At 42.3% G+C, this 24,427-nt stretch overlaps 1 protein-coding gene across 2 annotated transcripts in view; it reads left to right on the top strand.

Moving 5' to 3' along the window:
* DST (dystonin) overlaps positions 1–24,427 on the top strand; it is a 1,569,532-nt gene that overhangs the window by 1,394,954 nt on the left and 150,151 nt on the right. For both annotated transcript variants that reach the window (XM_078647976.1, XM_078647975.1), the window contains 3 exons: positions 2,295–2,450; positions 6,385–6,582; positions 21,399–21,527. In XM_078647976.1, coding sequence (XP_078504102.1) covers positions 2,295–2,450; positions 6,385–6,582; positions 21,399–21,527 — 483 coding nt within the window. The remainder of the gene's footprint in view (positions 1–2,294; positions 2,451–6,384; positions 6,583–21,398; positions 21,528–24,427) is intronic.

Below are 24,427 nucleotides of genomic sequence, written 5' to 3'. Positions count from 1 at the left end.
ATGTGATCGAAACTGACTGACATGTTTCACTACTCAGATCACTGCACAGAACATGAAGCCCAGCTCACCATACGCTATACATCAATTCTAACTTTTCAACAAAAACAAAAGGTTTGAAGGGAGACTTTACAACCGAACAAAGGTGCATGTCTTGACTTTAAGTTATAGCAAAGAAAGATATAGCTAGAGCCGATGCATATCTGCGTAATCTTGACGTTCATTTGCTGTTAGTTAAAACTATGCAGTAGTGTAAACAGGCTGATAAGTAGCATAGCTGTCTGCCGTTTTCCAGTTGTGCTGATATGATGCAGTGTGAGCAGGTCGAGCTATCCACTAAAACGTCTGGCTGGATTCCTTTTATCTTTGTGAACGTTACATAACTTGGGGCCTTGTGTATTAAAGGGTTTCACTCATTCTGTGTGATTCTAGGGTTCGTACATAAGGGCCCTGGTGCATGTTTGCCCAGAGACAGAAGTTTGCATTTTGGCCTTTGGGTTTGCTCTGTTTCTTTCTTGACAGTTGCAATAATCTGAGGTGTCTCCAAAAGTGCATGAAGACACTAAAACACAAGGAAAAGGTAGCAGGCCATCTTCAAAGAGCAATAGCAAGACATTGACATTTTAGTGTCTGTCATGATATGAAAATCGCTTTGCCATTGAAAACCGTTGTAAGATGCACTTGCAGTGATCCCTGCATTGTGGTGGGTGTTCGGTGGAGTTATAATGCCAGCCCTGTTCCCTACTGCCAGTGACGTAGCCAGGGTTCTGACGGTAACATAGGACAATGCTCATTCCAGTGAACTCGGGACAGGCAGTGAAAAGCAGTCACAATCTGGGTGCAGTAGTTTCCTCAGGCTTTTGGACCCCATTGCACTGCAGCTGTTGCATTGTGATAGCGATGACGTGCCTACTGCCTAACCATCACTGCAACGTAGCACAGATCATTATATCCCCCATATGGTATGGCCTAAGAACCTTACACTGATCAATGGCATACTAAGTTCAAATAGCTCTTATGAAATAATTATACGTATAACAAAAGTGCAGATGGCCTCTTGATCTGGCTATGGTGGCCATTTACATCTTGGAGTGAGTTGAGGCAAAAGTGCCTATGTACCGCAGGTGTTATTTGTGCTAAATTTAAAATAATGAGGCATCCTGAACACAAACAGTATATAGTGTCTTGAGTGTCGTATTACTTCTGGCACCCTAGTTTGCGCAGCCACTTATTACCAGAATGGATCTGGGGGTACCAGCCCAGACAAACCCAGGCAGAATTTGCTCTTATGAAAAATTAAGAGCTAAAGTAAAGAAGTAACATTAGCGTCTGATGTTACACTAGCAACTGGGTCTGAATCATGCTTTATAGGTTTCAAAATATTTTTCAAAAATACTGTGCTGTACCTCTGCATTGTACAACTGATGTGCCCCGTGATAGTGCTACAAATAATTGAGTGAAATTGTGTGGTTTTATTTGTCGACTTGGCATACTACTACCCCGTTCAACAGGACAGGCGTAGATGGCAAACGGTATGAGAACACTCAGGAGGCCGGTGTAGGGAATTCTTTTTTCACTGACTTCTTTCAAACTCGGTGACCCAGGGAAAAATATTGTGGTCAACTTTTAATTTTATTAACTGGTTCCAAATACAAGCTGAAGTCTCACTCCTGTCCGCTCTTTTACAATCTCAATGTTAACAGCTCAATTTATTATCAGCTTAATCTTTGAATAACACAAGGTTTTGTTTCCAAGTTTGCTTGTTTGGAATCGACTTTTTTTAGCAACCTACCTTTTGTTTTTGGGATGTGTTATTTTTAGGTGTGTTTTTCAAAAGTTTCATCGTAAATTGTCGGATGTCTGTTTTTATCTGATATTCATTTACCAAAATATTTTATATACTCCACGAATACCAAATGATGTGAAACTGGGAAAATATATCAAATTATATTTATTGTTTTTATAATCTAATTTCAGTATTTTTCTTGTAGAAGAAAGTCAAGAGAGGGATATTTCTGTTAATGTTGTAGCAAAGAGGGCCGCTGTGAAAGTGAATTCAACAATGGAACTCATCGGATTTATACCAGTTTCTTGTGGGCCAATACAGACTGATACTACTTGCAAAAACCTACACTATTTCGCATACATAACGAATTGTATAAAACACAACTCTTTGCTATGTAGTAAAAAGTAGGAAATGCTATTCTTAGTGCTCCAGCCAGACCATGTTACCATGTTCTGATTTCCATGTTTTCTATTGGTTCCTGTTTTATAATTTACCTCTGTTTTCACTTCAGCACAAACTGGAGGGTGCACTGCTAGCCCTGGGACAGTTCCAACATGCCCTGGATGAATTACTGACATGGCTGACACACACTGAGGAGCTTCTAAACGATCAGAAGCCTGTTGGTGGAGACCCCAAAGCTATTGAAATTGCTCTTGCCAAACATCATGTAAGTACTGTTGTCCCTTACATAATCTATTTGAATAGCTATGTGGAATTCCTTGTAGCTCAATGTTTGTTGCAGATGAGAACATTTGATATGCATATTTTTACACCATTTAAGCGCAGAAATCTGCCTAGGCAATGTGGATTAATTTCACCTACAAAGTGAACCAGTTAACCTGGTCGTCTCAGTAGTTTTGCTGAAGAACACCAAAACCTCTGAGTTACTAAGTGGTGGTGGGATGTAAGTAAGATGTCCTAGTGTTGTGTTTTGCGATGGAATTAGAGCCAGGCGAACATCTGGGTTTCGGCTGAAATGTTGCCCCCATACAGGGTCTATGAATTTAAGGAATCAAAACTACATTGATGTAAACTATGCAATTAATAATAACGGGGTGCTCTCCAGCTTGTGTAGCAATATTTCATCACCTTCTTTGGTTTGGAAGATTTCTTGAATTTCTGTCAGTTTGCATTCATGGCCGTGTGCCCTACCACCAGCTTCTATTTGTTTTTGAAGCTATGTTATTGTAAGCAATGTTTAAATGCCTTTTGAATAGCGCCTGCTAAATTATAGCGCCTGCTGAATTATCAAATGCCCTTCTTTGTATTATTTGCTCTATTTCTGTCTTTAGTTATGTGTGAGTGATCGCACAAAGTGAGTTATCTTTAGATGGAATGAGATTGATAAATGAAGTAAAGCCTCAGAAGTAGCGTTATCTCACAGGTAGGTTCCCAAGAGGATATATTACGTGGAAGGCCATCTAAGACTTTGTCCCAAATTCTTACAAACGTTTATCAAATTAACAAAAGGAAAGAATGTAAAATATAAATGAGTGGCTGTAGAAGTCTGTGGGATGTGTATTACTGTGTGCCCACTAACCAACGCAGCCCAGTGGTGGTGTGTCTTACGAAAGGACTCACATAAATTATCCTGAGCTCTTTCCTGCCACTTCAGAACAATAACGTGTTTGCATCCCGTCGTGATCTGTGTCTCGCTTATGACTCTGAACCCACTGGCCGCACCGTGCCAGTACTGTTAGCTTTCAGTAAAACAGAAATATATCTGATACACAAAGTGTGTATATAGAGGCCTGCTGCAAGATAAACGGACCAGGAAAAGTGCACGCCAAAATAAAAGGAGCCAGCAAAGTAAAATCCACAATTTAGGCGCCCCTTGTTAAATTAGAACATTACTTTCTGAATGACACATCTAAGTATTTAAGATATTTAAAGGCAACACTTTTTTACTGTTTATTTTACATTATTTGCCAAATCCCCACAGTTTGAAAGCGTTGGTGTGTGACTAATGCACAGTTCTAGCATGACACTGACATCATGTAACCTCCCATTCCTGTTTTGCTTTACAGATCCTTTGAGCTCCAAAGGATCTATACACTACTTCTCTTGTGAGCTGGCCAGAAATCAGATTCCGATTAACCCTTTGTGCTGCATTCTTTTGTAATTTGATCATGCAGCTCCAAGCAAAAGTCACACTTTGCCTCAAACAGAGCTTTTGACTCTATGAATGAAACATGTAAACCTCTCCAAATTGACTCAATGTGGTCGATAATTTCCAGCATTCGGCCTGTCTTAGTGGAAACACTTCTGGCCTCAGGGTCCACGCACCAAGATAAAAGTAGGAGCTTTTATCCTTCAAAAGGATAGCAGAAAGAGCCAGTTGGCTCATTTAATGTGGGGCTCCAGTGATGTGTGCTCCGACTTGGCCCGTCCCACCAAGGGGTTTTCTATGAGCCATACATACTCAGTCAGAACCTGTCACAATAGCTCAATGATTATGAATTGCCAATTATCTGATTTGCATGTGACTTATCCTTATCTAAGGCATATTTGCCCTCAGGCATTTTCACCGGGACCAAAAAGTATGGTCTGATGTTTGACTGAGGGCTTTATTGATCCCATAGTCGGCTAGTTAGCAGAAAAAATATGTGCGTTTGGGACTAAGTCACAGAGCACTTTTTTGGCATTGTATTTCGCCGTTTTCTAAGTTAGGTCCCTAGTCGCTTAAAAAGATGGTGGATAGTGTTTAAAATGTCATATTGCATCTTAGGTTAAATACCTTTATCACCGCCTGCAGTTAGACTTGATGGATTGCTGTCACTGCCCCTGAAGAGCAAAGTGTACAAAGAGAGGGCCTTTGTGACCAAATTAGCATTTAAACAGTAATAGGACATCAATGCGAAATAAACCACCATCTACCACAAATGCTGCCCAGTATCCATCTACTGCTCCAGGATTCATTGAAAAGGATTTACAATCTTCTTCTGCTTTTACATTGCCTTACCTGCAAACACAGGGAGTGCTTAGGAAAGCTTTTTGTTTAGGTAGTGAGTGCCATAACAACCTTGACGGGACCCACAACAAAGTTGGCAATTTGCTGAGATAGACAGATTTCACACCAATTTCAACACCAGTTGGGTGTTTTTGGAGTCATTTTACACATGACTTTAGGAGACTTCCCTTTTAATCCTATCATTACCACTGGCTTTTACATGTTGTTAGGAAACCGGGTATTAAAAAAAACATCTAGGCAAGGCCCACAACACAGTGTAATTTCTCCAGAAGGGAAGTCCCTGGGTCTCACCATCACCCCCTCCCCCACCCCCCAGTTGTGGTGTACTTACAAACTGGAACCATAGGATGTAGTGTTTGACCCATCAAAAGGTCTAAGAGCAATGTGCAGATACATGTGGTGTTCAAAAAGTTACTCATTGGAATTCGTAAAATCCAAAGTCAGCATCCCATTCTTTTGAGGTTCTGCTATTTCCATCTCTCTGAAGTGGAACTATATGCTATGTAAAACATAATTATCATTATTTTGTCAAATTCTGATAAGGATAGAACTGTGTGGAATTAATACATCTAACACATTCATTAATGATGGAAGCTAGATTCCTGAAGTTAAAGGTGTATGCTCCTTTTTTACTGATGGTAAAACTCGTCAATTATTCACGTGTATCACACCCTCTTCACTTGCAATTATCTCAGACTGATGTAACATTTTTGGGTAGTCCCTGACCAGTTTACAACTGCTTTGCTGTGCTTGTTTGCATTCAATCCTATTAGCAATTCTGAAGATAAACATGTTCCTAAAGCAGTGCTGGACAGGTCACTTGAGGTGCTGGGGCGTTTATTATCAAACTAGCCTTGTAAATAAAGGCTGCTCCTCAAAGGCACCTCGGTTCAGCTGTTCTTGGTGTAAGGTGCATCGTGACAGGGCCCCTATGGTCAGCAGCTCCCTGGTAAAAAGCAGCAAGTGCTTTTCCTTATCAGACCACAAGTGGCATATATTGAATCCCCTTGATCTCATCCTACAGCTGCCGCGCTCACGCCCCAGCCGCTCGTTAATGTTCCTTACAAGAAGCACACTACCTGCTTCCCTATCCATTCAGACATTGATCCCAAAGCACATCTTGTCTGTTTGATTTGCTAGTTAGCAGGTTTGTCTTTGTTTAATTTTTACTATTTCTCTTCTATTCGCTGCCATGTTTGATTTGTTATTATTTTATACCAGTTCCTAAGCCTCCTGTCCTCTACACTCACTGGCAAGTACATGCAATATTGGTTTTGTTATATCTTTAACAGGTCATTTGTATTATACTGCGATGTGGACTTTTCTCCCCTCTGGGGAAGTCTCTCTTGACTTATTCTTTTGACGTTTTCAATGTTTTTATCCTCTCTCACTGCAAACTATCGTTGTACTGCTGCGCCCTCTCAAAAGATGTGTCTATTTGAAGTAGCCAGTGATTTTGAGGTCCTTTTGCAATGGGTTTTTAGGTATTTCCCTTGAATTAAATTATGAATCCTCAGTTTGATAGGAGGCACAGTGTGTCTGTCTCTTCTTAAAGCAAAGTGCAATCAGTTCATTAAACATGTTGGAGCTGTTATGCATATGTTAACTGCATGTTGGGTTGTTTTTGCAGGTGTTGTCAAATGATGTCCTGGCTCATGAGTCTACAGTAAGGACTGTGAAGAAAGCGGGACAAGACCTGATAGAATCAAGTGCTGGCGAAGAAGCAAAGAGTTTGCAGAGCAAGTTGGAAGCTTTGAACCAACGTTGGGAAAAAGTACTAGAGACAACGGATCAAAGAAGGCAGCAGCTGGACATTGCTTTATCCCAGGTAAGATGCAAAGGATACTCTGGAAGAAATACCTGTACTGCATGGCTAGATGTCCCAAAATTAGGTTTCTAGGTTGTGCTCAGAAATAAGATTCTTTGCATGGCTTGTATTGTGTAATATTGCAACATTTATATTACGCCTACTACCCCTGTGTGGGACACTGAACAGCCCTGCGTACACGGCAGCTTGCTACACTGTGCTGTGGCGGTTTGAAGGGTGTTCTCTTTCTTTTTGTCTTATGTGGGAAGTGTTTCCATCTTGTGCGTGATGATCACTGTGTCATGGTTATCGTATTATGGGACACGTCAGTTAGCAGTGTGGCGGATTTAAAGGTATGAGAGATAGACACACTTTTACGAGGAAGCTTTTCAAATCATACAAGTAGCACAAGTCTTTCTGTGAGTGTCTTAATAGAAGATATTAAGTGCCTATTCAAATTCCATGGGAAACAGGTAGTGTTCTGCAACTAAAAAGGAATCGTTTAAATGAGCGTTGGTCTTTAGTGATCCTAGCACAAAACTGAATACTCCTGGGGTTTGACTGATTACCATACTGTTGAGAGTCTCTGTATTACCTGCACGTCTCGTTTTTCAAAAGAATTTTCTTGTTCTTTTCAAGGTTGGGTCTGTAATTAAATTGAATCCCTGGTACTGTTGAACATCGAAGCAAAATAGAATAAAATTCACAAGGACCGTTATCAACGTCTTTTTAGGAATTTCAGGGTGTAAATTACATTTTGCTAGACTTAATTCAAGCATGTTTGCCGTGTAAATCATAGCATGTAAAGTGCGCATAATGATAGTTTTCAGTTTAAAAACATTAAAATAGAGGCAAGTCTAGTCAAGAGTAAAGTTATGTGGTGCAAGACTGTTGATAAATTGCTGAGCCAAACTTGGTTCTTTACAGTCCTAAGCGATGGACGCCACAAAATATCTCTTTCTCACTTGTCACATTTATTTTGGGTTATAAGTGCTCGATTAACCATTTAATATTCAAAATATGTTTGGAAAATGTGATGTACCGATGCATGAACTTGTATTTTCAAACATAATAGACTGAATCAGGGTGTATCTAAATGCTCAATGAACATACAGTCCTTAGTTTTTAGTGACCTGTTCATAAATGTACGCAATTTGTGAAAACTAGGTCACTGTCTAAATTGCAGGGAAATTAGTTCAGTGAGTCATAATAAAATATTTAGGCATAATCTATTGTATCAGCATTACCCTATAATAGGCGCATTGTATAGTGTATCGAATGGTTGAGTGTGGGGTGTTGTCTAATGGATATGAATGGTTAAATGTGGGTGACTTGTCTTTTGCGAATACTTCTTAGTTTATGGTGTATTTATTGGTCTTTGGAATTTGTTACATGGGATACAAAGGCACTTCTGAATGTATAATGTTTATGCTGGCAGGGACAATGAACAAAGTGGAGGAAGAGGGTATACTGGAAAAGACAGGAAATGAGGTAGCAATAGAGGGAGTATCATTCATCACCTCTTGAATAATAACACATTACATTTCTAACCACAATAAATACACAACCTTACCAGTTCAGAGTATCAGTAGATCTTAGCTTGACAGAAATGAACATAAAATAGCCCCTTGTTTGTAATGATGCTATCTGAATATTCATTTCCGCTGTTCAAGGTAGGAGCACGGCAAAGCATGTGCCTACCTATTGTTTACAGGGCCTTACTAGAGAATGTGCAGTGCTATCCGTATTAACAGTGCAACAGTCTAACAAACACTGGTAGGTCCAATAGGTTTTTTCTAGGTAATTTTTTGGGTGTTGCTGGGTTATATCGTTGAAATGAGGGGAGAAAAAAGAAAAAGAAAGGGTGCCCAGATACAGCAGCTGCTGTAGGCCACATCATTTTTCATGTGTAGACATGCATCATCAAACAAGCTTGCGCTGTCTCGCAGGCACAAACTAAAAATGAATACCTCATCTTTCAGATAGCATAGAGACACATCTTCCTTTTAATTATTTATCTTGAAATTCCTAAACATTGGCAGTAAAATTCTGCTACTCTGCATAACTGTTTTTGAGCCAAATAACATAAAGAGCGCATGAACATGTTCGAGGCATGCTTTGCTGAGTGTATGACTCAGGTTTGCCTGGAGTCATAGAATGTGGATACCTTAATCTTCCACCTGAATATTTGAACATTCTTAAAGAAGCATGTAAACCTACACAACTAGAGCGTGCTCTGCAACAAAGTATTAAAGATTTGTATTTTACTGTCACAGTTAACAAATTAATCCATTTGGTGCGACTTAGACAAACATTGTTGTCTGTTTTACAAACCTCACGACTAGATTACACTTCTATTCGTCTACATCTGACTGCAGTTGCTGCATATCTACAAAGCAGACAACATTTGTCTTTATTTAAAGTGCCAGTTATTATGGTGTTCATGGAATGTCTTAAATGAGTAATTCCACCTAGAGTTCCACGTGCACCAGCATGGCGTCTCAATATAGTGCTCACCAGACTTATGGGCCCACCATTTGAATTACTACACAACTGTTCCATGCAATTCTTATCTCAGAAAGCTGCTTTTTTAGTAGCTATTACCCCACTTAGACGTCTCAATGAGCTCCTTGCAGTAACTTTAGAAGAACCTTTCAGTTCGGCAGGTCGGGCTTGACTGTTCCTAATGGGAGCAGGGTCAAGACTGATTTGCATATGACTGGATTCAAACTGGAATGGCATGGGAAGCAACATAAACAATGGATTTAGGTCAAGATCTCTGTACTGGGTTGAATATTTGACATTGTTTAACATTCTGTCCATCAATTGTTCTTTGTGCATTTGTCATCCTGAGTGGGATGGGTATGTCCAGAAGTGAGTCCTGTGCTCTTCATGCCACTGGAGTCAAGCTAGCCTGGCTGATGATGGGTAAAACTCCAAATCCTGTCCTAGGATGCTTGTTTCCAGTCCAGGGAAGACCGGGCCTGGCAGTTCAGACTGGACTGCTCCCAGTGGAAGTATGGTCAAGACCGATTTGCATATAGATGGGTTCAAACAGGAATGGCATGAGGAGCAAAAAAAGAGATGGATTTAGGTCCAGATCTCGGTACTGGGGTCAATGTTTGACATTGTTTGACATTCTGTCCATCAATTGTTCTTTTTGCCTTTGTCACCGGGAGCGGGACAGGTATGCCCAGACGTTGGTCCCATGCTCTCTATGCCACTGGAGTCAAGCTAGCCTGGCTGATGAGGGGTGATTTCCCGAAACCTGCTCTTGGATGCTTGTTTCCAGTCCAGGGAAGACCTGGTCTGGCAGTTCGGGTTGGAGTGTTCCCAATGGGAGCAGGGTCAAGACTTATTTGCACATGGCTGGGTTCAAACTGGAATGGCATGGGGAGCAAAAAAAAAGATGGATTTAGGCCCCGATCTCTCTACTGGGGTGAATGTTTGACATTGTTCAACCTTCTGTCCATCTATTGTTCTTTTTGCATTTCACATAAAAATGGACATGCCATAAGCTTGGTTCATTTTACAGAAAAGGAGCTCTTAAATGCTCTTTTGTCATTTGTGTCCATTCATTTAGTTTTGCTGATGTTGTGAGGGTTTTCTCTTCACAGAATAATTCAAGTCACCTATACAGCCAATGAATAGACATCTCAGTTAAAGACAGTAGTATGACACTGACAGCATTTTAAAAGCAGTTGAATCTTGAACTCTCCTAGTCTAGGTGTGTCCTGGTGTAGTTTTTTAAGACATCTTGTATCATTGTTAATGAAAAGAATTAAGAGAACAGTTGCTAAATCACAAACTTACATCACTCTCTATTCTTCATTCATGTCTGAATTCTTCTTTATATTTTCCTTGATGTCCATATCTGACTTTATTTTTGCTATTTTCTGGCAGTTGCTGCAGAACTCTCTCCAAGTACTCTGGCATTCCCTGCTGTCTCAAGGAGTACCACTGCAGAGAATGTTTTTATTTCTTAAATATTTTTATTTTGTTTTGAAAATCTTGGCCATTTTCTCATAAGTTAATAAGAACAATGGGAGAGAAATTAAAGAATCAGTAGCTGTTAGAAATGGGATCCCTGGCTGGCCAGGGCTTGCGCCAAAGTCAGTCAGAGACCACCACTTCCACGTCAGGGCAAGGGGAGTTACACGCCAAGATAACCCCTGTTCACCCCCTTGGTAACGTAGCACGAGCAGTAAAGCTAAAATTGGAGGCAATGTGAGTTAAGTGTTTGCGCGCGCACCCCAGCAACAACACCCAAGGCCCACCACAAAGGAAACTCCACACAAGGTTATATATAAAAAAAGCCTTTGTATTACACCAAAACACATTAGATAAAAACACACACTTTACAATGTGCCAACAGGGACGGGCAGAGTTTACAGGGGATATGTACAAGACAGGGCCACCTGGACCACTGTCAGGAATCAGCACTTTTAGAACTTAGCACTTGGTAGAATTAGCACTTGCACATAGAATAATAATCACTTTAGCATCCAATAGAACATCCAGCACACAACCAGTAATCACTGGTAACCAGTAGTACCACCTACGCAACCCTAACCACCTTAGGAGAATGTCACGCAGGGAACTAGGACCTCACTAGCACCACCTGTACTAGCAAGAAAAGCAAAAAGTTCAGGGGTGAACCTGCCAGAAGGGCCAAGTCCAAAACAACCCCCTTCCAGCCAAAACGCAGGGCAGACCAATCACCACTGTGATGGACTTCCCGGCTTTGGGCGATAGAACACGGACGCGGGCCCGCACTGCAGGGACACCCTCCGGTTCTACGCCCTGTTGTTCCACAAGACAAGCACATAAAAAAAAAACAGGCCCAACCAGGCTACCCCACTGGTACTCCGTAGTTGTCCACGGCTAGGACCAGGCCCAAGGCCACCCAGATACCACTGGTCCTTGCCAATCCACAGATTGGGGGGTAGTAACCCCTGGCCTACAATAGCCATTCTCTACTCCCTTTCTCAATGTAGTTCCAAACTACCACTGATCCTTCAACCTAGGGTCCGCACCCTCAGGCTGACCAGAGGTCACGGGCAAGAATTCCCCACCCTACCTCTACTTCTGAGGCACCCTCCAGATCACAACTCTCCCACCTGGAGCAGTACTGCCAGACACCAGAACTACTGAAACCCTGTTCACCGATGTTCCACGTTCTTCAAACACTCAGGGAGATCTTCCTCAAATGACCTATTGGTACAGCCTAGCCTCCAACCTGACATTCCCTTCAGAAACATTCCAGGCCATGAGGCTGGGTTTCGGGCACCTGGAGACACGCAGTCCCACCCACTCCTTCTCCTCTGAGACAGGACGTGAGCCCCTACACCGAGACCTAGCTGGGCTACACTGAACCTCTTCCACCACACTGGGCTGGAAGACACCTCAGCCACTCCTTTTGGAATCACTCCCTCCCCAATGCCTCTCTCCTCCCAGAACCATTCCAACTCCAAAATTCTGTCTCTTAACAGACCAAAGAAATCAAAAGCAGGCTCCACTTCTGCAGACGTTCTTGGGAAAAGTTCAACACACGGGACTTAGGTATCTGAGCAAAACAAGAGCACACAAGTATTCAGCAAGCTCCCCAACCGAGGGACGTACCCTTTGGTCCGATGCCAGGACTTCCTGGAGAGTGACAGATAACTAATGCGTCTTGTACAAGTCTGCCTGACACTCAGGACAGAAGTGGCATCACCATGGTCACTGCTTGGCGACACAACCCTTCTGGCTGGCCCCTGACCCACTGGTTCTTCCACTGGGGAACCTATCCCCCTCGCACCCCTCTATCTGGACTTCTGCACCCTCACAACTGGAGCGGTACTGCCAGATAATAGAACTACTAGAGCCCTGCTTACAGACGCTCCACGTTCTCTCCACACTGGGAAATCCCCCTCAAAGGACGCTCCATACGGACATACTAGGCTCCCTAGCCAGCTTCAGCCAATCACGCGCCAGCATACTTACTGCACACGCAAACCATTGTCTAGAAGTGGCACTTCCACACATACATGCCGCATACATCATCTCGCAGCATTCAATCACACGAGTCCGCACATACCAGACTCGAGCCTGCACACCCCACGCATCAGGAACTACCAGGGACACATGCATTCCCCATGCATTCCTATGGGAGGGCAGGCCAATCTCACACACGCACTCAGGGAGCGCACGCACTTTACACTGCGCCACAGTGTCAAAGTGCGCAAAGACCAGCAATCACCATCACCAGGTCACCAATAAAAGCAAAAAGTTCAGGGGTGAACCTGCCAGAAGGGCCAAGTCCAACAGTAGCGATTTGACAGGCATAATAAATCAAGCTACATGGGTTTAGAGATGTTCGGTGAGAACACAACATTACATCACCCTGTATATCCAGCAAATAACAATGGATCCAGCTACCCCATATTTTGTGGATTTATTGTGGGCAGCCCCATCTCTTATATGTAACTCTTTCTGCTGCCATGTATAAATCCATTCCTGTTTTCCATTCCATCATAGTTGGTATCTCAGGGATCCCCCTGTGTTTGGCCAGATCCCTCTTCGCAACCACCGGGCTCAAGTTGCAGAATAGTAATTTCCTTTGTGGGAAGTCTAGATCAATGGGTGTAACTAGAAGGACATATTTATGGTCTTCAGGTAATTTTGTCCCTTTTACTTCAATTCTAGGAGCACTTTTGCCAGAATGAGTGTATGGTTGGGCAGGTCCAGAGTGTGTGAAACACGTCTCCCCTTTCCTCCCTGCATCTCAGAAATTCTGATGAGGTTGCTCTCCCTATTTTGTCTAGACTTGCCCTATCATAGTAAATCCGGTGGTGCATTTTGAGCTGGACGAGTCTCAGCCTCGATTTTATGGCTAACTCTCTTGGGAACATTAGTGCTGCTTCCCAGTTGAGATCATCCAATTCCCTCATATCGTTCTCCCATTTACTTCTAAATTTCTTTAGGGTGTCAGATATATTATTATTAATGATTTTATACATGGCGGAGAGTGTCTTCTCAGTTATTTCCCCGATCAAGAGCCTACGTTATAGAGGTGTGTACTCTTGGAGATCTGTGGGAACGTTTTCTACTCTCCAAGCATTTTAAGTTGTAGCTATTTATAGCATTATGTGTCATGTAGCTGATGCTTCCTTTGGAGGGACAAAAAGGATATCAGGACACCCCCCTCAAGCAGATAACCCACCCTGGAGATACCAATACGGTCTCAGGCAACTAACCCCTTCAGCTTCCCAATTTTCTTAAGGCTCCTTCCCACCCACAGTGGGATTTCTTGAGTGATTTTCTGTGCCCATCACAGATGTTTGTTCCTATTGGACTAAGCCTCTAGAGTCACTGGAGTTGCTGGTAATAAATGTCTCATTTCTTCCCCCCGTAGAGATAGTGATGGTAGGGGCGGGTTTGAAATTGTGTTCTATCCCAGGTGTAGGTGGGGAGGTCGCCATCTGTGTGTCTCCAATTATTTATGGCAATCAGATGGGAGGCCCAGTAGTAGGCTCACACATCTGGGAGGGCTTTGCCCCCATTATATGGTTTGTTCTGTACTGTCCGAAGAGGTATTCTGGGGTGTGTGTTTTTCCACAGTAGTTTCCTAAGTTCATCCTCAAATTTGACGAAGACGTCATCAGGGATCCTTTAGTAAGTGTTTTTATTTATTTAACTTATAGAGCGCACTATCACCAAAAAGGTATCCTGGCGCTGTTGACTCAAGAGAAGAAAGAACAAGAAGATGAACCGGAACCGACATCCGGCTAGGTTTTAGGAAACAACCAGGCTTTGAGTCTCCTTTTAAAGACACACAGATCACTAACTTGTCTTAACCCAGAGGAAGTTGATTCCAAAATTTGGCAGCAGCGTACCCAAAGGTTCGACCACCTACCCTGACTCTCCTAAATCTGGGAATTATCACAAGTCTTGCTGAAGAAGAGCGAAGGCATCTCGCAGGAGCATACCACTCAAACTTTCTCTGCATAGACACAGGCCCCAACTTATGCAAGGCTTTAAACACTATGCAGAGAGACTTGAACTGGACTCTTTGTCTAAGCGGAAGCCAGTGCAGTTCTGCCATAGCCGCTGAAGAGGCAGATCTTTTAGGCCACCCCAAAGCCAATTTGGCGGCTGTAGACTGAATCCTCTGCAACCTGTCAAACAAGAATTTAGGAGACTCGAGAAACAGAGCATTACAATAATCAAGTCTACTAAGAATAGTACTACGTACTATCAAAGCCCAAACATGAGATGGAACCAGAGGAAGGATCTTCCGGAGAGACCTGATAATAGCCAGACAGCAGGTCACAGTTTTCATGACCTGAGATTCCAGAGTAAGTTTGAAATCAAACAAGATGCCGAGATTACGGACCTTATTCACAGGTTGAACCATGGACCAGGTAGTGGCAGGCCAGAAGTTACATGGCAAGACAGAGGGAATGCATGGCATATAAGAATTTTGGGAGGGTAATCATTTTAAACAAAGCTGCCCTGCCATTATTGTTAGAGGGAGTGTCCTCCAACATTCAGCATCAATATGGAATTCCGCAAGTACCTACTTTACCTTGTGTTCTATGAGCCTCTCCTGCTCTATCGTGGCATAAATTCCTATGTACTGGTATCCCTCCTGATTCACTCATAGCCTCTCAGGGAGATCTGTTTAGGCTGTGTGGCCACCAACAAGGACAATGATGGATTTATTCCAATTTATTGTATATCTGGAGTGGGCCCATAGCATTCAAAGACTTGAAGCACTGTGGAATTGACTCCCTTGGTTGGGTAAGGTATAACAGGATATAGTCCACGTATAATGAGATTTTTATTTTTTTCCTCGCTAATCAGGGATCCATTTATCTCAAAGACTGTAAAGTTTGGTTTTGCTTGAACTATACATGCCAGCGATTCCAGGATTAAGGCAAACAGGAGGGGATATAGGGGGCAGCCCATGCGGGTTCCGCTCCTAATGGTGAAGTCTGTTGATAGTATTCCATTAACCTTCACTGCTGTTGTGGGTTCCTTACAAAGCAGACACACCCAACTCAAGTACTGCAGACCAAAGCCCATTTTTCTCAGACTTTGTATCATGAAAGACCAACAAACAGCATCCATGGACTATTTGGTTTCTAGGGAGACAAACACATGGGGTCCCGCCTCGATTGAACCTCAGCCATCCAGTTATGAAGTCTGTGGAGGTTATCTCTGGTAGAGCGTCTAGGCATAAAACCAGATTGGTCTTTATAGATCAAGGGAGAAATGACGCCTATAAGTCTAGTAGCTAGAATGGTGACCAGTATCTTAGTTTCTATATTGAGTAATGAGATCGACAGTAAGATATGCAATCGGTAGGAGGTTTTCCAGCTTTATGTATTATAGCTATCGTGACTTTGCGCAAGTCAGGTGGGAGGATTTCTTCCTCTCGGGCTGCCATGTATAATTTAAGCAAGTAGAGAGCCAGGATATCTTCCTGTTTTGTATAAACTCCCACCGGGAGACCATTCGGTCCTGGAGCCACAGCGGCTTGGACTTTGGCAAGGCGAGATATCCGCCTCCAAATCCATGCTCTTTGGTGGGGAGGGTCGGTATCTCTATTTCAGTCAGATAATCCTCAATTTAGTTGTAGTGTGCTAACTGGCAGTCTTTGTAAAGGGCCCCGTTATATTTTGTGATTTCATGTGCTATTTCTTTATCTATGGCATACAGTACACCCTCTATCCCCTCAATTTGGTGCACTCATCGAGTCTCCATTTCACGTAGGCCCAACCATGCTGACAGCTTCCCAGCTTTGTCGCCTACATCATAGAGACTGTGCTTCATAGCTACCATTTGATTACGAGCTTCATTATTTGCCAGCGCTCTATATTCAGCTCGTAGGGCATCAACCTGTCTCACAGTCAGGGGAGTCGGTGAGTTCACGTTAGCAGCATCTGCACTTGTGAGCCGCTGTTTCAGATCTTCTATTTCTCTGACGGATTTCTTTTTTTTTTTTAAAGCAATAATATTTTGTGTCCTGTCTCGCATTCAACAGTATCAAATGCCAATTTCAAGACAGTAAAGACCAGAAATCTAGGCATAATTTTGAGTTTACAGTATTTTGAGCAGATAGAATATAACCTGCTCTAGTCCCCTGGCTCTTTCTGAATACTGCATGAGCATTAGTCACTAACTTTCTAGCATTTACCCACTCCTTAATACTATTAAGAAAAACGTGTCCATACATTTTTCCAGCACCATCTATTAGGGAACTTGGTCAATAATTAGAGGACTCTGGGCATAAGCCTTTTTATACAGTGGTATGAACATTGCTGACCTTCATGAAAAGGATGACATTAAAAACGGAGACAAAAGTGGTGCCCAAACGTTTATATAGATTAGACAGAACCTTATCATCTCTTATTGCTTTCCTTAGTTTCTGACTTCCAATTGCTGTTGTTTTCTCAGCATCAGTAATCAGGGGTGCAGGTGAACCCAAATGAATGTTTTGGTTTCTCTCAGGCAGTATATTGCAGTAACGTGTTTAACCTATTCTTTGGGGCCAACATTAGTGTTAGGGCTGCTTGATCTGCCATTACAGCCCCAGTAAACAAATATTCCAAAATTGTCTGCTGTCCCTGTCAGCCAGTACCAGAGCATCTCATACTCTTGTCTGCATCTCTTTCTTTTTTCACTCTAACAGTTTCTTACACTGGTTCATTATGGTATTTAGTGTATGTATGCTATGCAAATGTTGATCACGCTGTCTCAGTGCCCTATTAAGAAAAGCTTTTCTAGTCTTCCACTCACATAAAACAGACCAAATTAGTTCTTTTTTATAGTCCTAAGGTGGAATCTGGGATGGCTATGAGTGGCAGATAGCTGGGATATATTGCTGATCAAGAAAACTCCTTTAATGATTCTCCAAAGCTATTGGCTGATGAGGCGTGATATCACTGGTGCCAGAAGAGCATAATTTCCTAGTGTCCACCATATCGTTTTTTAGATAATTGTCACAGTTAGGTCTGCAGCATGTCAGAGGGGCTCTATAGTTGGACTAGGATGCATGTAGCATTGGTGGTACAGTTGAGTTATAAGGGGATCATGATCACTCTTCAGCTTGAGTTCAACTTGCTTGCCTAGCACAAGAAGCTAGGCCTCTATGTTGACAACATAGTTTATTTCACTGCATCTCTCCCCATTTCTGTAAGCGCAGCTGGCCGATGTGTCAAAGTGCATTCAATAATTCAATCAGCAAAGGCTGCTCATGCACATTTATAGCCTGAGTTGTGCCTACTTCCAGCTCTGTTTCGGCCCTTGCTATGTCGGCCTCTAAGATCCATGAAGAAGCCTCCTCCTCCACACTTTCAATGCGGGCTTGGTTCCTGATAGGTATATAAGTAAAATCACAGCTCAGTGCCATAGGATGCCTTACTTTGAAACTGACATTTCTTTTCAGTTGCTCTACCGTGACCTCTCAGGAGCATATTTCGCATTTGCCCCCTCGGCTAGCTTTATTATTCCCTGCAGTTTATATACATTGAAAATATCAAAAATGACTTTGTTGTTTTCAGCAACCTTCAATCTAATGAGCTGTAGATTAGAATCTGTGTATTGGAAATATAAAGAGTTGGTGTGCAGAGCTGATGAGATCCATATCATGGTGGCCATCCTAATTTATTCTTCAAAGCAGGTTTACAGTAGGACACAAAACCATTGAGAGCAATTTCATTAAGTAGCCATGTCAGTCGGAAGCAACATATTTCATACTGATTGATAAGCCTCCGCTATTCCTCATCCTATGTTTTTTACCCCGGCCAGCTGTGTCTAGCTCATGGTTCTGAGGTGGGGCTCTTCTGTTTGGATCTTGCTCCTGCAGAACAGAAGGCCTACTGCGGTTGTTCTCTCTAGGAATGTTTGCTGGGACCTATGGTGAGGCTTGCCAGTGGATTACCAGGTAGTTGCCATCTAGTCCCATTTCTTTGTGTCACATGGAGCCCATCTGTCACTGTTGTATCTGTGATGAAGCATTATTTTCTTGTAACAAGGTCCATTTCCATTAGCAGGTTCTGGCAATGAGAATAGGGTCCTTCATATTTCTAAAAGCTGCTTTGTAAGTGTTTTGGATGCCATATTTGGTTTGGCAGTCCATAGCCACCATGATTATTGAGAATAATGCCTTGTTTGGAGGGATGTCCTTTATACTCCAAGTTTTAAAGCATCTGCACCACTTAATATTAGGTTTACTGATGGATCATTTGTCACCAAAACTCCATGACTATTGTTTGGGCTGCTAGGAATGTTTGTGGTGATTTCGATGATAATTTATCAAAGGTGCCTAATATTTTTGGGGCAACCCATCCAGAAACTCTTATTTATTTCCATATACAAAAGTGTTGCCCACTTATACCGCAAGATGCCTGAACTGTTTATAACCAAGTTTCCTAAGCATTCAGAAGTAACGTGAAGTGGTATAAATCCATTGATCAAAATCTGTGAATTTCATCAGTAATTTGGAAAATATGTAGATATGTTTTTTTCCTTAGCTGTTTTCATAAAATCATATCCAGCTTTCAAATTTTAAGGCACCCATCTGATTGGCTAGAATGAGCTGGAGGACTCCTGTTGGTCTGCAGCTAAAACCAGCTAGAAATCTCCTGATGATGTGCAGGTGGCCTTATGGAAATTAATGCCAGATCCTTAAAGTCAGTTGTTGCGAGGCATTGTGAAAGATATGGCAGCTATGATATTTTCATGCTCTTCCCTTCTCTGTCTGTGAGCTTTGTGTGCCCTCCTGAGATTAGCAAGTAAAAGTGAAAGGGCCAGACAGATTTGGCTCATCGTGAGCACGGCTCGCAAAAGCTGGCCTATTAATCAAAAGATCTCTAGAAGACATGTCAAAGACCCATTGAAACATATGGTAGGAACAAAGTGGAGCTTCTCAGATTCGAGTATCTGCATAAGATTCACAAATCCTAATGAGAGGTAATGTGTAGGACAGAATGCAGTTGCATGTGGTTCCCTGTGCCTGTGTGGACGTTAGCACAATTGGATGTGCCTTCTCTTGTTGTTGCTGTGTGGTATCTCTGGAGGGTATGCCTGGGGCTGTACATCCTGCGCCTGTAATGAACATTGTTAACAGGAGAATGTCGAAGACTGTCTATAGTCAGGGAGTGCTCGAGTGCGGGTTTGCACATGGACAGTATCTACTAAATACAGAAACTGTCATCTGTGAATAAAACACTCTTACAAACTGCTTTACAAACTGTAGTTGATGGAATTTTACAGTAAAAGCACAAAGTCCCCCAAAACTGCAGATTTGTAAGCTGTTCCACTTTAATAACTCCCGCCTTAGCCTCATAGCCTCACACCTGACGTTGTAGACGATAAGAGTGCAAACAGCGTCATAAATGATAGACACCGTAGATTGGGTTCATAGTTAAATGTAAATGTCGGAATTTGTAAAGCGCACAGCTACCTCCACCAGAGGTGTCCCGGCGCTGTCCGTATACCACTTAGGAACCCTTCCTGGCTTTCCTGGGAAATGTCCACTCCTGGGCACCCCCCAGGTGCAGCCAGGCATCCCAGTGCTTTTGGGGCCGTTGTGGAGACTAAGCAAGCTATTGCCCAGAGTTGCAGCGTGGGACCCATGATCAGAACAGGCACTGAGGCAAGAATATCCAGTCAGGGGATTTAATGGGCCGGAGACCCGCCGAGGCGGGAATCGAACCCTGGTCTCTGGCCAGAGCTCTGCATCAAGGTCTGCCTGCTCTAACCATTGAGCCACACTTCTCCACAACAAGTTACAACCCGAAACCCTAACTTAACCACTAACAGCCTCAATTACCCTCTCACCAAACCACTAGCACACTCTTGTTCACTCTCCCACTCACAAGCACACTTTATCACCCACACAAACAGCCAGCCACTCCTCCTTCCAGCTACTGATAAAAGCAATGCAACATTTGCCCTGTTATGATTTTCTGTAGGCAAACTCGTACCTCTAATACTCGGGGCTCCCAGTGACATTGTATTTTAAAGCTAGGTGATGCCTTGATTGGCAACTGGAGCAAAAATGAACAACAATGTCTCAACTGGTATTAATAAAAAAGTCAAATATACGTGTATGCACACGACATTACACGAAGGAAGAAGGGAGACTTGTGTTATTTTGTTCAAAAGTGCCATGATGCCATGAGGACTTTCGAACAGAAATAACACGAGTATCCCTTCTTCGTACATGTAATGTCGTGTACATACATGTATATTTGACTTTTTTATTAATACCAGTTGAGACGTTGTTCATTTTCGCTTACGTACCCAGATGTAAACGTGGTCTATGGGCTTTTGCTCCTGTTGCTATCTACTTGGTTGGCGACTGGATCACCCTTAGCTTGCCGAAGACAAATGGTACATCCTATAATAAGGTGAGAAAATATATGAAGTGTGTGTGTGTCTGTTGTGTGTGTATGATATTCATGGACACATGCACACAATCACCTGCCTTCCAAATTAACAGTAGCTTTAACTTTTCATGTTTACAGCCATGTACGCAGCACACGTGTAAATGTATAAGCAACTTTCAAGTATAGCCTTGGAGACAGAATGAAAGGCAGAGTTTCTTGGTTCAGTATTGGAGCAGGAGAAATTAAATGGGATGGAAAAACAAACATTTTTCAGTCCAGAATTTGGTTCCGGAGAAAAACGTGGTAGAAGAAATGCTAGCCATTATTTACTTGTTGTTCGGTATTGCCTATTTTCTGGACAGCTCATTTAAAAAATGTATGATATGCTTTAGAAAGCAGATATCTGATCACGTGTACCTTTCTCATACAAATGCGAGTTGCTTTCTGTGTAATTAGGCTCAAGGTTTCCATGGTGAAATTGAAGACCTGCAGCAGTGGTTGGCAGACACCGAGCGGCAGCTGTTGTCATCCAAACCTGTCGGTGGCCTACCAGAAACGGCCAGAGAGCAGCTTACCACGCACCTGGTAAGTGACTTTATTTTCTAATACCTGGCAAACAGTGGAGGCTCAGTATGAAACGTAACATTTTATGCTAATTGTTATCTATATACTCGCATTAGCACTTATGGCAAATATGTTTAACTTACTATAGTCATCAAGCTCCACCTTTGTTACAAGGCACTTTGTACATTGACAAAGCAAAAAATGTCTGCGTTCAATTGCTGTCGAACTAGTATGTGCATCATAATTAGCTGTTATTTTAGGATTGATTCTTTGATATCCTTTAAGCAACCTTTGTGTTTGCCAAAGAAAACCCACATTCTTGATAACATAATGTTTTCTTCAACAATTTTGTTTGACATTTTGTTTCTGAAAATACCAAGGTTCTACATTCCAGAAAAAACATTTCATATACATTGGTGTTATCGAATATCTTTTCTGTAAAGGAGAGACCCCCCCCCAAACTTTTTTTCATCTCTTACTTTTATAGTTCAGTCACTTCGATATACTTCTATATTATTTTATTTTATGTTATTTTTCTCCCTGCACCAGCGAAAATGTGTGCTTTTCACTTCATAACAATAATGTTAAGATACAGACAGATGTCATAATATTAAACAGATCCCTCACTTTATGGTGACATTCGGAGGAAAGGTAAATACATGCTAGTTAAATAAAATGTAGCAGCACACAGCCATAAAGTAGGGGAAATTCCGTAAACCTGAAATAGACAAATGTGTGCCCTATTTTTATGGGCTGTTCTCAATATTTAGGCACCGTGTTGCCTTACAAGTTTGTTTCATACAAGCATACACTTTAAGTACCTGTTTGTTTTCGAATCTTGAGATGAACAGAGGTGCTAATCTTGTAATGTCTGTTGACAATAACTTGCTCACTTCAACCATTTTATATTTGGAATTTGTAAATATATTTTTAGAAACGTATCATCCAAAAGACCTACAACAGCAGTCTGTGATACAACGTTGTAGGTATTTTTTTAAGAGAATTCTGTCAGTTACATGAATATAATTAACTACACCTTGAACATGACCATCTTTAAGGAGAAAGTTATGTATCCAGTCATAGAATCAAAGGTGAGAGAGTTAAGCTTGTGGTGTGGTACTTTCCTTTAACAGTTTTAGTGGCATAATTTTGTAATGAATAGTACAGATATATACACCCTAATGTCCACTGTTCCTATGCGATCATCATTTATTAGAGGATGGTATCTCTCAAATATGCTAACCGACTTCCAGATTTTGGTAGATGGCTGAATATTATGGTGTGATTAATGTGATGCTAAATTCAAGATAGCCAAACACAAAATAGAGCAGTTGGCGATCTTGAAGGTTGTTGAGGTATCATGTTTTCCAGGCCCACAGCCAGGGCCGGACTGGCTACCGGGCAGTTGTGTGTGCTGCCGAGCAGGGGGATGATTTCGTTGATGGGGACCTGTGTGTGCAAAACGAAATTCGTTTTGCTTTTTTTATTTCAAAGCGCACGCAGGTCCCCATCAACTAAATAAGCCCACACCACAGAGAAATTAGCCCCCAGCTCGGCAGCACACACAGCTGCCCGGTAGCCAGTCCGGCCCTGCCCACAGCATCCCATCACACGAAGGGCAGAAGGGTGGCTGCTTGTGTTAGAAGAAGAATATTCCTAGTCATACCCTATAACCATTCAGCAGTGGGTGCTTTGTATCAGGAAAGGCTAAAATATGTGTGTTTTGTACTGTTGTAGTACAAGTCAACAAAACCATTAGGGAGGTCTGGTTGCATATATGCCCCATGCCTGCCTTAGTATGCACCTCCCCAGCTCCAGCTTGAACTGTAGTACAAAACAGTGTATCTTGAATAGATGGCAGACATACACCTGTGCCTCCTTCTACTATAATGCAACTTAAGTGTGCTACAGCAAGTTGTCCCATGTGGCATTGGGTGAGTAGACATTTAGAAAGATCTAGCTTTGAAATATTATTCCCAACCCCTTACGTTGCAGGGTATAAAGCTGTTTTATGGATTGATGAGTTATTTAGATAGGGCTGATTCCTGCGAGATTGCTTTAATAATAGGGTTTTTTTATCACAACTTTGCCATAAACAAATATCACAAACATTGTGCATCATTTGTCTAATCTCTGATACAGCTGACAGAACAGACATACGTGCACCTGAAAAGTGGCAATAAGTGTCACAAGTGCTTGGAAATAATTTCGCTGTACTCCTGATGTTTAACAGAATGCTGTGCCGTTGTTTAGAATTGCTTTATTGCAACATAAGCTATACTGTTGGTAGGGACAGGAATAGGCCTCAAACACGTGTAAGATTCTGAGGGGATCACAGTATGACAGTAGCTATTAGTGTATAGCAGTAGCTATTAGAATTACCCTAGTAGCGAATCTGTTAGTAATTGTAGCAGCACTCCTGGCCTTCAGCCCTTTTTATCTGCACCCCTGTGGAGACTGCCTATTGGCTCTCACAGCTAAAGATCAGTCCAGTTTCCCATTCAGCTGGGATCGCCTGAATATTGTCAAATGTGAGCTAGTGTAGATAGAGGGCTGTTTGTGCGATATTGGACTTTTGACTCTGAAGGCCTTTCCACATCTGCTGCAAGTTTGGGACATTCAGGCTATGATCTTGATGTTTGGTGCCATGGTTCCAGGCTTCTTGGTCTCCTGGCCTTGTGCATACTGCGGTTGCCTCATGCCTTCTGGCACATTCAAACTCTGCAGTAGAACCTTTGCCTCATTGATCCAGTACACCTGGACAACATCCACATATCAAAGGGGGTACCCTAGGACCTTCAACAGACATTGATCCAGGCCAACCTGACATGATGCAGATCATTTTGCCTACCCCATCCAAAGCTCATTGTAGTGACAGACCCTTTTTCTCTGGACTGGGTATGTCAGCTGGATGATGTAGA

This window comes from Lissotriton helveticus, chromosome 6 (assembly GCF_964261635.1).
Source record: "Lissotriton helveticus chromosome 6, aLisHel1.1, whole genome shotgun sequence".
In the NCBI taxonomy this organism is placed as follows: Eukaryota; Metazoa; Chordata; class Amphibia; order Caudata; family Salamandridae; genus Lissotriton; species Lissotriton helveticus.
Note: the sequence above shows the minus strand (reverse complement) of the source record. Positions and strands in the feature narration are given on the sequence as shown.